The sequence below is a fragment of the Perissodus microlepis genome, chromosome 14, assembly GCF_051167445.1.
Source record: "Perissodus microlepis isolate ML-2025 ecotype Zambia chromosome 14, ASM5116744v1, whole genome shotgun sequence".
Lineage (NCBI taxonomy): Eukaryota > Metazoa > Chordata > Actinopteri > Cichliformes > Cichlidae > Perissodus > Perissodus microlepis.
Window position 1 is genome coordinate 21663434 of NC_140474.1, and position 15488 is coordinate 21678921.

General features: G+C 41.5%; 1 protein-coding gene across 1 annotated transcript; it reads left to right on the top strand.

Annotated features, from left to right (window-relative positions):
• Positions 1 to 290: 290 nt before the first annotated feature.
• Positions 291 to 10991, top strand: fzd4 (frizzled class receptor 4). The gene is made up of 6 exons (XM_084951125.1): positions 291 to 994; positions 5080 to 5217; positions 5351 to 5737; positions 6137 to 6282; positions 6919 to 7166; positions 7325 to 10991. The coding sequence occupies exons 1-6, from the start codon at positions 731 to 733 to the stop codon at positions 7741 to 7743; spliced, it is 1602 nt and encodes a 533-aa protein (XP_084807251.1). The 5' UTR covers positions 291 to 730; the 3' UTR covers positions 7744 to 10991.
• The last annotated feature ends 4497 nt before the right edge of the window (positions 10992 to 15488 follow it).

Genomic DNA, 15488 nt, shown 5'->3' on the forward strand with positions numbered 1-15488 from the left:
TTAGCTGGGGAATGCTTCTCATTTTCTTTTTAGGGGAAACGGAGAGGAAACACAGTGAGAAGAATGAGAAAAGAAAAGAAAAGCATGAAAAAGGAAATGAGTCGGGAGAAGGCAAAATGCTGAAGGAAAGAGCGAGAGGGGGTAGAGAGTATAAAGGGGAGAGGGGAGTGGATGAAGCTCGCTCTTCTATTTTTCTCTTGGATCCCGCCCACCTGGCCAGGGGTTGGTCAGGGAAACCCAACTCCCGTGCTTGGATTGGTCGGCTTTTCTCTGGACGAGGAAAATAGTCTCCCTTCACAGACACAATAAAGTTTAATGCTGGACGCTTGGAAGCAGTAGGCATAAAATCAGTCCCGCTGTATGTTTTGTCGGTCCGCTGCGCTTTCCCACACGGAGTTACTGACTGGAGACGTTATAAGAAGGACTTGAGGATTTATCAAGATGCAGTTTTGTTTGTTTCTCAAACTGCAAGTGCGCACGTTATTTTAATTGAAAACACGCGCTTTTGATATCGCAATGATCCACTGCTGCGTTCAGGATATTTGAATCTATTGAATGGCTCAGAGTGGGATTGTGTAGCTCCCAGAGCGCACGGACGAACACGCACTCCGCTCCAGCTGGACTACAAACGCCGCTCTAGGTTCCAGGGCGACTTAACCCGACTGTGTTTGACGAGATAATAACTGTGGCAACATTTACAGAGGGGCAGCCGCTCAATATCAGGGTGACCATGCCCGGGATGATGGTGTCGCTCACGGGGTCAGCAGTGCTTCTCTTATCCGGATTGGTCGCTCCGCTCTGCTTGGTCAGGGCTTTTGGCGATGAGGTGGAGGAGATGACCTGCGACCCGATCCGGATCAGCATGTGCCAGGGTCTCGGTTACAACGTCACCAAGATGCCCAACCTGGTCGGCAACGTGCTGCAGTCGGACGCAGAGCTGCAACTGACCACGTTCACGCCGCTCATTCAGTACGGCTGCTCAAGTCAACTCAAGGTAGTGGACCCATGCGAATCGTAGCGACTAATGTCAAGGCATCACAACAAAGTAGAATAACCAGCATGCAAATATAATAATAACAATGATGATAATAATACACCATTAACGTGCACAAATTTAGGAACAAGCCTGGTCTAAAAAAAGCATGGCTCAGTCTGGAATCTCTGCTATATTTATTTGCGTGCGTCAAAGAGAGAAAGCAGTGTGTTTGTCTCAAAGCGCATGACAGAGAGCTGCAGCACCGCGAACTGATCAGACTGATGGCCCCGGTGATAATGAGGGCCATAACATGGGTTGATTCCCACGAAGTCAAGAGGATCGGGCGGGAGTGGGGGGCTCCGTGCCTTCCTTCCTTTCCTGTTGTGCCAGGCTGTCATGCTAAATTCATTGAAAAATGCCCCCTCTGTCTGTTGACATTCTGAGTTCATGCCCCTCACAGCAACAGCTGAGTCTTTAGTGCTATATACTGCACTGTCTTGTTAACAATGATGCCCTCAGTGTCATAAAACAAATGCTGCTTGTTTGACTCCTGCACCATGTAAGGAAAAAAGAAAAAGATTGGACCAATTATGTGTCATTTTATTTTCAATTATTGGAGCAGCTGGTGGCACATCAGAGATTTCTTTTAGAGATGACAAGTTTCAGTGTGGACAAGTGTTGTTTACATTTTTCTATAATTTGCTTTTATTCCCTTTATTTAGAGACGCCCAGTTTCAAAGGCATGCAAGCATGTCCAGATCGTCTAGACATCCCGTACACTGACATGAAATCAAGCCCACACCTTTCCAAGTGCTTTTTCCCCCCTCTGTCCTTATTTTAAGTCCACTGCCCTGTCTGGAGTGGCATGTGATTTTATTACAGCCTTAGAGTGACTTATTGCTGTGTGCAGCTGTTGGGAAATAGGGGTAAAAAAATATTTTGGCATGTTAAATTAATACACTGCTTAAGAAGCATACAGTGTGTACTAGACAACCACACAGAACAAGAAGCAACTGCAGTATGAAGCCAAACTGTCCTCCTCCAGTTGTAAATTGTCCAGTGAGTTTAGCTGACAACCCAGTTTCTCTCTCTCTCTCTCTCACACACACACAGATGCTAAAGAGGGAGAAAGGAGAAAGAGGAACCATATCATTTAACATTTGCTCTAATGGGAGGCTTCCTGAGTAGTAACCGGAGTAGCTTTTCGCAGTGAAGTGACAGGACTCAGGTTACCAACAGTCAGGGAAAACACCCAGAATATGTGAGGTTACTGTCACCGCTTGAGTATGCAGAGCTCACCGTGAGAATTAGTATAACATGTGTTGTATGTCTCATGAACTTCTTTGAATGCTTTAGTCAAACCAAGACAATATTACAACATTTGGGTTGACTGCATTTTATCAAGTCACAATTATTCAGGATGGCAGGTTTTCAATAAATTTCAGGAACAGACATTCTCTGTTTTTGGTGAGAAACTCTATAACAGGGATGTCAAACTCATTTTTACATTGTTGGCCACATAAAGGCCACTTTGGGCCGGACCAGTGAAACTACATGATAACCCAGATGCTGAGCAGGGAACAGTGTAATAAGCTGAGAGTTTAAAGGACGTTTTCTTAGACTCAGATTAGTGATTTTGATATTGCCGTGGTAACGAGTCGCTGATTCATTATCAGAAGACAAGTCAACATTGTCTGCTTGTAGATATGTAGCAGAACAGTAGCTCAATCATTCAATGTATATTAAATTTGTTTATAGCTCAAACATGCTTCAGTGCACAGAGGCAACAATTTTAACTTTTCCCCGCCAGTAAATTCTCACAGACACTAAGAGTTGTATAACATTTCCCTGATTATTTATTTCCCAACCTTGACACCCTTGTTGGATTCATGTTTCATTTGGGCTCTGTTCAAGCTGCGATTTGTTTATAACTGGATCAAGGCTGCAGTTCTGTAACATGTAGTTCCTGCTGTGGCCCAATACATATTTTGATATTTTTCAAATGGAAAAACAGCATCAAACCTTTTACTCCAGCACATTTTTTTAACCACTCCAAGTGCCTAGAGCTTGTTTCCGTTATCTCATGGTAGCTGAGTGAAATGCACTTTTTGCTTCTGTGTGTTTTCATATCATGAGCCTGGTACAAATTTCTGGCTTCAAACAGATTTCACTATAAATGCATGAAATCACTTAAAATTGCTACCCTCTGTAACCCCAGAGTACTTCTTCCCTCACTGCTGCTAGAATGTCTGCACACAGTCAAATGTGACTCCAGACTGTTCACTATCTTTATAACACTGACTTAGATATCTATTTCAAAACTATTGCCATGGGACAGAATAAAACTCAGGCTTAGATCAGGGGGATCATGCAGCATTACACGGCACATGCCCTCACTGCTGTAATCACCACAGATTGTTTTTGATGTTACGGATTTGTATGCGTAACCTTGGAGCAGGTTAGTGTTGACTCTCTCTGTCTTGACTCAAGATGTGGCATTCCTTATTAGAGGTGAAAATAGAGAGCCGCTAATAGACGAGGTGATGCAATGTAATGAAAGTCGGAGCAGAAAAAGCAGCAGGATAGCGAGACGTATATGCAAGTAGCTGGAGGAGCCACATGTGGGAGTACTGTACAGTTAGCAGCTGTAATCCAGTTGTAATATACAGAAAGCCTGCAGGGCCACAGCACTGTTTTCACTCCTCTAAAATACACCACACAAATTACACAATTTACCTTGTGTTTCACAGTTTGATTGAAGTGGATCAAAGTCTTAAAAATTATGACATAAGATTGGATAACTGTTGCTCTCCTACTGCAATTTCAGTGTTTAATTGAAACTGGCTTAAGTATACTGTTGCTTTCACTTTCTCTAGATGAATTGGAGCCTGCTAGTGGGGTTTGGGGCCAATACTAGTGCCAGCTTTTAATGGGCAAAAACGTCTGATATTCATATATACATATTCATATATATTCCTTATACTGCACAGAGGATGAAAAAGCCCTTCAGAGTTCACTGCTTTGAGAATTCTATGGGAGGAGTGCTGCTGGCATCATTAGCGTCCACTTGTCCCCTTTTGAGCCGTGGTTCTCGAACTGTCGGGCGGACCCCAAAGAGGCCCACTTGAGCTGGACTATAAAAGGGCCAAGTTGAATGATAATGATTATTGTGGTTGAAAATAAACAAGCATTTACAGATGATATCATGCTGGCTCTTATTTCACTACAGTTCAACTTGTATTCATTTTATAAATTAGTAACTGTTGTTGGGTGTGGAGCATTAGCTTTTGTCCTGCTTCTGAAGTGTGGCATGCCAGAGGCCTTGGAGGGAAGGGTCACTCCAACTCAGAGTTGTTCCGAGGGATCCCCTTTATATTATGATGAAACACTTCTATCTTGATAGTATTGGCCTTTTCATGTGAACAAAGGGTATCTGAATAATTTGATTAGTGTGAAAATGATTTGAATAATATACTGTGGGTTTAGAGTCACTTGGTGCCAACCCAGGTGAACATCTGTGGAGATTCTGGACAGATGTTTTAGACAGCATTCCCCATTAGCATCATTAAAAACAACTAATGAGTGAAAGTCCTTTAGAAGAGTAGTTTTCATGCCTCCACTTGAAGAATCAGTGCCAAGGCTTATTGAAGCACTTCTGACAGCCATGTAATGGACCATTACCTTAAGTAAGAAGCTTTATGTTGGTTGTCCTTCATTTTTCTGCCCATACCTTATGTTAGAGTTGTGCTGAACAGGAAAATGATGAGTGGCCATTGTTCCTGAACTTCCGGCAATGTGTTTGACAAATTAGACACAACTTGACCCTGCACCTACTTGGCTGTGGTTCCCTAACACAACTGCAGACATCGATGAGAGTATTGTGAACAATCTCCCCAAAGAGAAGCGCATATGTGCCGGTATATTAGTATTAGACTAATATATTGTCCGTGTGACATTGCTTTTTCTCTCAAAAGTGGCTTTGCAGTCACTCTCTGCTCCATGATTTTAAATCTCATCACAGAATGCATAGTTTGCCAAACTTGATTACATTCACAAAGGATCAAATGTTAAACATGTATTTCTTTATCTCCATTTTCCAACAGTTCTTCTTGTGCTCAGTTTATGTGCCAATGTGCACAGACAAGGTTCCCATCCCTATTGGTCCATGTGGCAGCATGTGTCTGTCGGTCAAGAAAAAATGCCTCCCCGTGCTCCACGAGTTTGGCTTCATATGGCCTGAGGTGAGTCGTATCATCATCAAAGACATCATGCATGTCTTAAAAAAATACGAGTTCAGGATATAGTTTAGCAATGTGGAAAACCAAGAAACGTTTAAATCCATTACTGACATTACCCATTATGTTTTCTGCCCAGGAGCTCAATTGCAGCCTCTTCCCACCTCAAAACGACCACAACCACATGTGTATGGAGGGTCCAGGGGATGAAGACCCTCCATACCAGCCCGTCCGCCATCCTCCCCACCAAGAGGAGTGTCACGCCCTGGGATCTGCACCTGACCAATATACTTGGCTTAAACAGACTGAAAGCTGTACGCTGCAGTGCGGCTACGACAGCGGGCTCTACAGGCGAGGGGCCAAAGTGTTCACGGATGCGTGGATGGCAGTGTGGGCTGTGCTGTGCTTCCTCTCAACCACTCTGACAGTCCTGACCTTTCTCTTGGATTCTCAGCGTTTCTCCTACCCAGAGAGGCCCATCATCTTTCTCTCCATGTGCTGTAACCTGTACAGCGTAGCCTACCTGGTAAGCAGGAGGTTTAGTATTAATTTCGATCTATTTAATTTCACTTGTTGTGAGCGAATCAATAAAGCTGTTTCATCAAAAATAATCAGATGAGCACCTTATGGACCAGTTTTTGCATATTGATTATTTTTTATATTTTATAAAAATGTTGTAGAGTACCAGGGCCAGCAGTTGAACATAATCCAACAAGAGTAGTTTGTTTTTGAGTTTTCAAAATGTTACATCAGTGATTAAATACTAAAAGCACTTTTTGATTCATCACTGCATTGAGATAATTCAGTAATCTCCAGTTCTGCCTCTCTGCATTTAGAAAGAAAGACGATTCGTTCTCTTTTTACTTTATTCTGGGATTAATTCAGCCTCACCTCTTTTCCCTTTCTGTTCTATGTCATTTAACAGGTACGACTGACTCTTGGGAGGGAACGTGTTTCCTGCGATCTGGATGCTGCAGCAGTGCCAATTCTGGTACAAGAAGGATTAAAGAGCACCGGCTGTTCCATAGTCTTCCTCCTCCTTTATTTCTTTGGCATGGCGTCCTCTCTCTGGTTAGTGCAAATAAACACTGAGTTTTTATAAATCCTTCATCTCTTTTCCCCAGTTTAATCATTGTCATCAGCAGCTGGGAATGCCTTTTGCTAGAACAATTGGAATATGAGACTTGCATCCTGTTTTCCTTAAAGTCTTACTGCCCTGTCTCATAACCCATGTACCATTTGGGTTCATTTCCGACACATGCAAAGGTAAAAGTGACACTTCTTAAATCTGTCCTGCACTGGAAACACTGCTGTTACAGCTGTTTTTCTTCCTTTTTGCTTGGGCCCTGCTTTCCTGTTTGCCTACACTCTTCCCTATTTGGAAAAGCAAGAGACCAATGACTTCACTCTCTCCTAAAATATGATCATAACCCTCTATTATGCAACTCATGGCTAGCCGGTGTCAGGATAACTTAATTATAATTGAGGACTGGCCATGTCCACCTGATTGGTTATGAAAAAGTTACATAAACGAAAAATTATGTGTCGTTCCAACAGTAATCAGGAGCCTATGGTTTTTTCTAAGTATCTTAGTTTCTAGAAACAGAGGATTTCTATTCACTATAAAAAGAAAAAGATAATCTGATAAGTGTACCCATGAGGAAAATGTGTTGCTTATATCGCTCCTTTGTCTGCTCTCTCTTCCAGGTGGGTAATCCTGACCCTCACCTGGTTCTTGGCTGCAGGACTAAAGTGGGGCCATGAGGCTATAGAAATGCACAGCTCCTATTTCCACATAGCTGCATGGGCCATTCCAGCAGTTAAAACCATTGTCATCCTCATCATGAGACTGGTGGATGCAGATGACCTGACTGGGCTCTGCTATGTTGGCAACCAGCAGCAGGAAGCACTCACAGGCTTTGTGGTTGCACCACTGGCCACGTACCTGCTTATAGGTAATTAAAGCATAATATTGGTATTCATTCATCTGCTTATATTGGGTTTCCTTATTTTCTACTTTGTTCTTCTTCCTCAGCGTTTCTTTAACATACTCAGTTTCTCATTACAATTTTCAATCTGGTGGTCCTCACATGTCCTCCTCCCTCCTCCTCAGGCACTCTGTTCATCTGTGCTGGCCTTGTGGCTCTTTTCAAGATTCGCTCCAATCTGCAGAAGGACGGTGCCAAAACAGACAAGCTGGAGCGTTTAATGGTGAAGATTGGAGTGTTTTCTGTTCTTTACACCGTTCCAGCATCCACCGTTATTGGCTGTTATCTTTACCAACTCTCTAACTGGGGGGAGTTCAGAGCCAGCACCCAGGACTCATATGTGGCATCAGAGATGCTTCGAATCTTCATGTCACTGCTTGTGGGCATCACGTCGGGCATGTGGATCTGGTCAGCAAAAACCCTCCACACCTGGCAGCGCTGCTCTGCGCGCCTGCTCAGGGACAGCAGAGCGAGCCGAGGTGGCAAGAGGGCACCGGGCGAGAGCTGGATCAAACCAGGGAAAGGCAATGAGACGGTGGTCTGAGGAGAAAGAAGGAGAGAATGGACAGGAATGGAGTTCTGCTTGTTTCTCTCTCATGTACAGAAACTCACTCTGACGAATGAAGGAGGTCAGATAATCAATAGATGAGACGGAGATTGCAAATGTGGCACAGGAACGTTGCAGGAATATCACCAAAACAGCCTCTGGATGTAATTGCATCATCAAAGTAAAGACAGTCCTTGACCATGTGCCTCTATGAAGGAGACAAGATGAGAGTCATACATTAGTAGCAACAATAGCCTCTCTACCTTGATAGACTTCCTTTGCTCAGAGAGCTGGAGAAAGCAAAACAAATTAAGGAAAAAGAGAGATGGAAAAGGCAGAACTAAAGCATCATCATGCAGACCGGACACCAATAAGCTGTACAGCACCACGTCTACCTCTCTGTCTCTCTTTTCTCCAGAGCCTCAGCAGAAGAGACTGAACCTGCTGAATACAAATAACCCTAACGCCATTGTGTCCTTTTAGGGTCTCCTTCAAGTTTTAAATTTTACACTGGAGCAGGTATCATCTAGGTGTGGGCTGAAGTTTCCAAGAAGCACCCGATACCTTTAAAACCCCCTCCACATTGAGCGTATCAGACAAAGTGTACTGAGAATCTGATACACTGCCTTATAGCCACAGTTTGGTTATATTTTTCTGCTTTTTTGGGGAACTATACTTTTTTCAGTTCAAGAGAACAGTTAATTTTATTCTCAGAATTTTTGGGAAACCAGCTCTAAGCTGTTTTATGCACTATAGAGATATAATATGTGAAGGGTTGGGAAAGCATTGGTAAGACTGAAAGTGAATCATTATACAACACATTTATATGCACAGCCTCATTGATGGGGAGAGTTTGGTCAGATATAGGTGCAAAGAAAAAAAAAACATTTTGAGGTAGTCACCACACCACAATGAATCCTGGTAATACCAGTTGTGACTTTTATTGCCCCATAAATTTGTAAGTGCTAAGATGTCCTGGGAAATGAAGGAATTTGTGCTTTTCTACGAGGAGCTCGGCTAACTTCCAGTGATGTGTATGGTTTTCCTGGAAATCCGTATATGCTCTTGAGTCGCCATGAAATTCAGGAAATTAAATTATTCCCTCTGTTCTTACCCAAATATTGTCTCTATGGCAGGGTAACGGTTAGAGAATTTGAGGTTATTAGACAATCACTTGCCATAATACACATTACGCAACAGCAAAGGGCCGTCACAGAGACATGCATGTGCTCACACAGATATCACTGTCAAAATGTTTGGCAATAAAAGTAAAGTGAAGACAAGCAGTCTGTATTAGGTGTGGACCCACAGTGGGTGAATTGTGGACTGTAGCTGTGGGTAAACTGTGTGGGCAGAGCAACCACGGTTATTCCACGGGCCCCATATGGGTGTGCCCACGCAGGGCCCACAGCAGTTTTACGCGCTGTGGCCCACAAAACACCCCCCCCCCCAATGTGAGGTAAATGTAAGTAAGCCCATGTGGGGCCAATAGGACATTTGCCCCTTTGGGTCCCAAAAAAGGGAATTCTGTGGGTATCCCAGCGATGGCTGACCAGAAAATAACCCAGGTGTAGCCCATGACGGCTAGCTTATATTGGGCCCATAGCAGATTTGCCCTTTTGAATCCCCATGTGTTTTTTTTGTGGGCAAGCTATAGTTGGTGTACCTACAAAAAACCTGCACTGACCTCCTTGTGGGTTCTACGGGTCCGCAGTGACCCCACATGGGCCCCAAAGGGGCATATTTGTGGGCTAAAACAGCACCAGTTGTCATAAGTATAGTTACGCCCAGTATATGCTGCATGAAGGTACGTGTCATACCTGAGTCCTTAGATGGATTTTAATTTTTTTATTCCTCCTGTTTAATCACATTATCCCTGAATGGCACAGATATGTGGAGGTTAGAGCAATTCTTTTAGCCACTGATGAGAGTCCTTCCTGATTCTCGTTGTGCTGCTGCAGATTGAATGTAGGACCAGTAAATGCTTGACATGATATTTTGACATTACTATTCATCTGAACATCTAAAGTGTCTAAAACCTTTGTACATGAAGTGTACTCATGGTTCTCTGTCCACAAATCTTCTTCATCAGCTCACTTATGACTATATTTTGGTCAGTATCAGGAATCAAACATCTTCTTTTGTGTGCTTTTCTTTTCTGGTCTGTTGGTGTGTATATTTTCTTTCTCTATAAATGTCACATCATGTCTCTCTCTCTCTCTCTCTCTGCCTAGACTGTGTTTTTTATAAGGCTAATTTCCCAGACAATCAAACCCTCATAGGAAGAGATTATTGCTCATTTCACATTTTCATGGATGACTAAAACAAGTTATTGTCTCTCAAATTGGATTGGAGCTGTATTTAACAACTTCTGAAATTTCTCCTGTGTCCCGTATATTTGCATGACAATCTTCCCAGCAACATTCTTGCATTTCTGCGAGCCTTTATATCTGTAGTATATGTGATATCTGTCACATTTTGCCTTCCATATTTGAGAAGAATAAGGAAATGTCTGTTTCAAACAGTTGAAATGTATAAGACCTGGAGCTTTGTCTTCCTGTGTGTCCTCTGTAACTGTAGTGCCTCACACGTACCCCTGTTTTTGGCTTGCTTGTTACATGTTTGGAATTGGACAGAAAATCATTGTGGGGATTCAATTGCCCCAAAATATGTTAAATATGAGCCATTTTTTAACATTAAGAGACAACTTTTAATGGTTGTGGTGAAACCTAGAACCCCCTCAAGAAAGTGTTTCTTAAACCAGCGTAGCCTGGCACATTTATTACATTTCCAAAGTCAAACAAACATTACATTCACTCAAAGTGAATTAAATTAACCTCTGACCACCTCCCCTCTGAGCTAATGTAGTTTCCCTGTGAATGTTTTGGCCGTCTACCCTATGACCACACTGAGCTTCAGGTAACATTTCCAAACAATCACAGAATGTGCCTTGAAACCCAGTGCGTATGTGTCAAGCTTAATAAAGATTGAGAACCACTGATTATACCGATTTGTTAAATGTTTGCCAGAAACCCAGATATGAATGACTGCCGAAGTCAGTTCACCAGCACTGATCGCAGCCTTTAAGGTCTGGACTGACCCCTGTGTAGAAAAGTCAATATCGTCAATGTTTTATAATGAAATTGCTAATTTATCCTTGTAAAAAAAAATGACAACAAATTTTAAAATGTGTTTGTTATTTAAAACAGTTTTGTATCAGAAGAATAAAAAAAATTGTTTTCTGACATGCTGACGGGGTTATATGTGTGCCTCTGACTTTGATGAGTGTTGATTTCATTGTAGTGACATTTTTCGTTGCACATTGGGAGAAAAAATGAAAATTGCCCTCCAGTTTCTTTAAAGCTTAAAGGTAAACCTTTACCTGAACACAAAGATACTCAAATTACAGACAAATGTCACAAAATAAGTAAAACGGTAAATATTTCCTATTTTCAAATCGTCATCACTCGAATTGCCAAAGCAGAATTTTATATTTGAGGTGACTGAAAAATGCTTTCCTGTCTGTTGTGAATAAATTAACTAAAAAAAAGTAAGTATTATGTACAGAAGAGTAGAGTTTGGTCATAGAGTGCAGTTAGTGAGCATACTATTGTAATGGTAAGACATTTAAAATGTAAGATTGTTATCATATAAAATTGTAGTTTTGTATAACCAAACAGACAATCCATGACTCATAAAGGCCACTTAAAAGTAGTGTGAATGAGTGAACCCATGGATAACGGCTTTACTGTTTTGCTTTTGGCCCATGCAGTGTAACATCCTTGCACGTCCTCTGGGATGTGTTTACTTACTGGGTTGAACAATGCTGCCACCTCTTGTCTAATGAGGCAAATTCAATTTTAATGGTCTTTCAGACACAAGTGCATTTACAATTTGCGCAATTATTTGCCGGCACGCAACCCTATTAGGTCTTTTATCGAGTTTGCGTTTCTTTTTAACGTTCACTCTGGGTTAGGATAAGTAATGCTCTATATCCACTAAATTCCATTTGAATCCACAGTGTAAACATGGTGATTATGCTGTGTAAACACGACTTTACCATCAATCACATCGTATCAGCTATGAACTTTCAACCCCTCCAACACACGCACACGTTTACAGCACACACAGGAGTATTTGCAGAAGCACACACAGACTCTCACTTCAAAATTAGCTGTAATTTGGCTTTACAATTACACTTAATACAAGCAAGGCTGCAATTTACTGGTGCAGGGGTAAAATTACATCTGGAGAAACTGATTAATTCTGGGCATGTTAGACTGTCTGAATGAGTGTGTGTATGTGCCCGAGAGCATCTGTGTGTGCGTCGGCAAGCGAGAGAGTCCAAATATCTAAGTCTGAAGCTCAGATTGCCTTCCTGTAATTTACTGTGAGTGAACTGAGTGTTTCTTTAAGAACACACTCGAAAGCCTGAGGTAAAGGGAAAGTGACAGCATCTCCTTCTCTATTGTTTCCAGATGTGGCTCCTCTAAAACACACACATACACACACCGGTACATGCAGACAGAGAGAGTGAGAGTACACGCACATGCATGTTCACACACTGACATGTGCATTCACAAACACAGACAAGCAAGAGGAGGAGTTAAATTCTCTCAAATTTATACCCTATATGGTGGTTTTTGTATAGTGAGTTCATGTGTGTTCTCACTCGAGGGTGCATTCGAGCACACAACCTCCCAATTTTTTCTCTTTCTTTTTTCCCCCCAGTGAATGCCACAGGTCATTCAATCTCCACGCTTCTCCATATACCCGTTGGTTTCCACATTTCTTTGGTTGTTTAGAGACACCGCAGCTTGTCATGAGCAAAATTCTGCAACGGGAGAAGCTCACGCTAAATGCTAATTTTCAAGCCTTAAAATAACAGAAATTCCACTTCTGACTGTGACATTTCCTTACAAGTGACAGCTCTAGAGCATATTTTCTGTATATCCACTCTCCTGGTGACATTTGGACGAAATAACCATACATACAGACCGAGTGCTACACACACTATGTTAGCGAACAGCATGTTAGAATTCTTTTCCACATGAAATGTGAAAGGGCCCTAATAAAATTCCTTAGCCATTATTCTTGGAGGTGTATTTTCAGAGTCGGGTTCCCTTGTGTGTAATTGTGTATGTACAGTATGTGTGTTTGTGTATGTGTGTAAAGAGGGGTAAGAAATCGCAGTAAAGTGAAGGGGGAAAAAGGCTAAAGTTAGAAGTCAGGGTCGGGAAAAACAAGCCAAATGCGAGAAGTGAAAGAAAAGCGACATCAAACTGACAAAATTAGAGAAGAGAGAGTAACGCAAAAGGAAGTGAGCGAGATAAAGAGAGGAAAGGAAATCTGTCATCGTCCAGCAGCAGAAGGTTGCAGCTGTTCACTCTCAGCAATGTTGAAATCATTTTCCCATTCTACCGAGCATCTATGTTGTATGAATAGTTTTGAGTAATGGCCACTCCTGGGGATTCTGGGTGACGTAGGTGTCCTGGCCTAAGAGCCAATTCGATGCAAGAAGAATTTGTAAATCCTGGTTCTCAGGCCAAACATGCTAACGAGTTGAGACTGAAATCCAAAAGCCTGGCCAGGAGGCAGATTGGCAAATTATTTGCCATCAAGCTGAAACAGAGAGCTCTTTATACATGGGTGTGAAAGATTGGAATTTATTTTTCTGGCTAACAAAACCATACTCTGTGTGTTAAGGTCAGACCAGAAATTGGAACATATAGAGTGTATTTTTTATTGTAATGTCAATAATAATCTGGCAGTAGAGTATTGTAAGTATTCTTTTTTGCTGATGGAACTACATTCATCCTAAAGAGCACTTAAATTCTTATTTAGACCCTTTGTCAAACCATCATTCACCACTAGATGTCACCGTGCCACTGTCAGTGTCACTTTTCTCAGTGTCGCTATTGCTTGTTTCTCTAAATGTGTGTAAATGAACGACTTGAACTTAAAGGCCTGTACAGAGGCGTTTCTAGGATTTATTAAATGCTGTGGCAGAAGAACAAAGAACACGGGGAACACTGGGCATCATTTTATATACATGTTGGATAACAGTTTTTATAGTTTTCCAATGTATTTAGAGATTTAACTTATACACAAGTTACAAACCTACTGAAGTAAAGCAGAAGTTGCATAACTAAAATATATTCAAAGTACGTATGGGAAACATTCTCAGGATGGCAGTTTTCAGAATCATACATGTTATATTATTGGATTATTGGATGCTTGATAGCTTGAGTTATGTTAATGCAAGTTAATTTGAAAATGAATAACAAAATAAAGCTTTAAAATATGTAGAAACTTGAGTAAGCATTTAAGTAAAAGCAGAAAGTAGTATTAGAAATATTTAAATAAAGTACACATCTGTAAATTACTTGAGTAAATGTACTTGGTTATATTCCATTTGGTCCTAACAGCAGTCTTGTCTGGTGGCGCTGTGTGGATTGTCTGCTAACATGAAATAGTGAAAAAAATCAAGATTTTCTGATTTCCTTTCTGAAATAAGAAAATTTGCAACCAATAAACGATCAATTGAACGCAAAAATAAAGTTGTTAAGATGTAAACTTGGATTTTTGGTGTCTAGGTTTTTCATTGACTACATGGTCTACTATAACTACAATATTACTACTAATACTACTACAATTACTGCTACTAATAAAATAATAAATACAAAAATTAAATCCTTATTAGATGTGCCAAAATTTGAACTGTACAAATTATTTACTTACCGTTCAAAGCACCTGAACGTTTCAGCGACTGAGAATGTGTTTTAAATGGCTGGTTTTGTAGGGATTTATCAGAATAATATATGTCATATTATTACCTACCTTATTACACTGGTGAGCTAGTGAGCGAATTCACACGGGTGAACGCTTTCACCGGTCCAATGTAATCAGGAGGATAATGACTGTTACACAAGAAAGCAACTGTGTTAGCACTTTTTCTAATATGCACATAATGAACCCTCCGAGGTGTAATCTGTTGTGTACAGTGGTTTTTGTATGAGAGGAGAAGCAAATGTGTGAGAGTGGGGAAAAAAGTGGTCTCGTGTGGGTGAAAGGCTGAATGATTCCATGTTATTTTAGTAGGACATTTGTCAACTTTAGAAATGTCAACGGTTCAATTCAGTCACGCTCACACTGATGGATTGTGGGGCAGCAGGGAATATCCGACAGAAAAACAGACTGAAAAATGATGGGGGAGAGATGGAAGAGCAGGGGAGGAAATGAAACAGAAGGGGAAACTGACTGAGAAAAAGAGGGGCAGTGTTAAAGACAAAGTCAGAGAAAAAAATGCAGCGGAAAGCCTGAAAACCAAAACCAAAAAATGAGTCCGTTGCTTTCGTCAATTAGACAGTCAGTTTGGCAGACTGGCTGACTGGAAATGACTCATACATAATCTAAATTCAAGAGCTTGTCAGGGTTTGCTTCCTATTAGTTTTTCTGACCAGCAGGTCTCACTACCAACTCCTAAGCCTTCACTATAATCCCTGACACTCACCTCCATCCACTCTACCCCACCTGCACTCTCTTCTTCATCTCTATTGTGTAATGTCTGTTGCTTTCAATGGTTGGCCCCATCCACTTTTACTACAGCTTCTCCTTAGACGTTCATATTTCCACCTGTCTCCTTCTCATTCATCTGTATTCTGTCTTCTTTCCAGAGCATACCTCCACCTCTCCAGCCTCTCTTCCACCTGCTCAATGCTCTCAGCACATATCACAGTGTC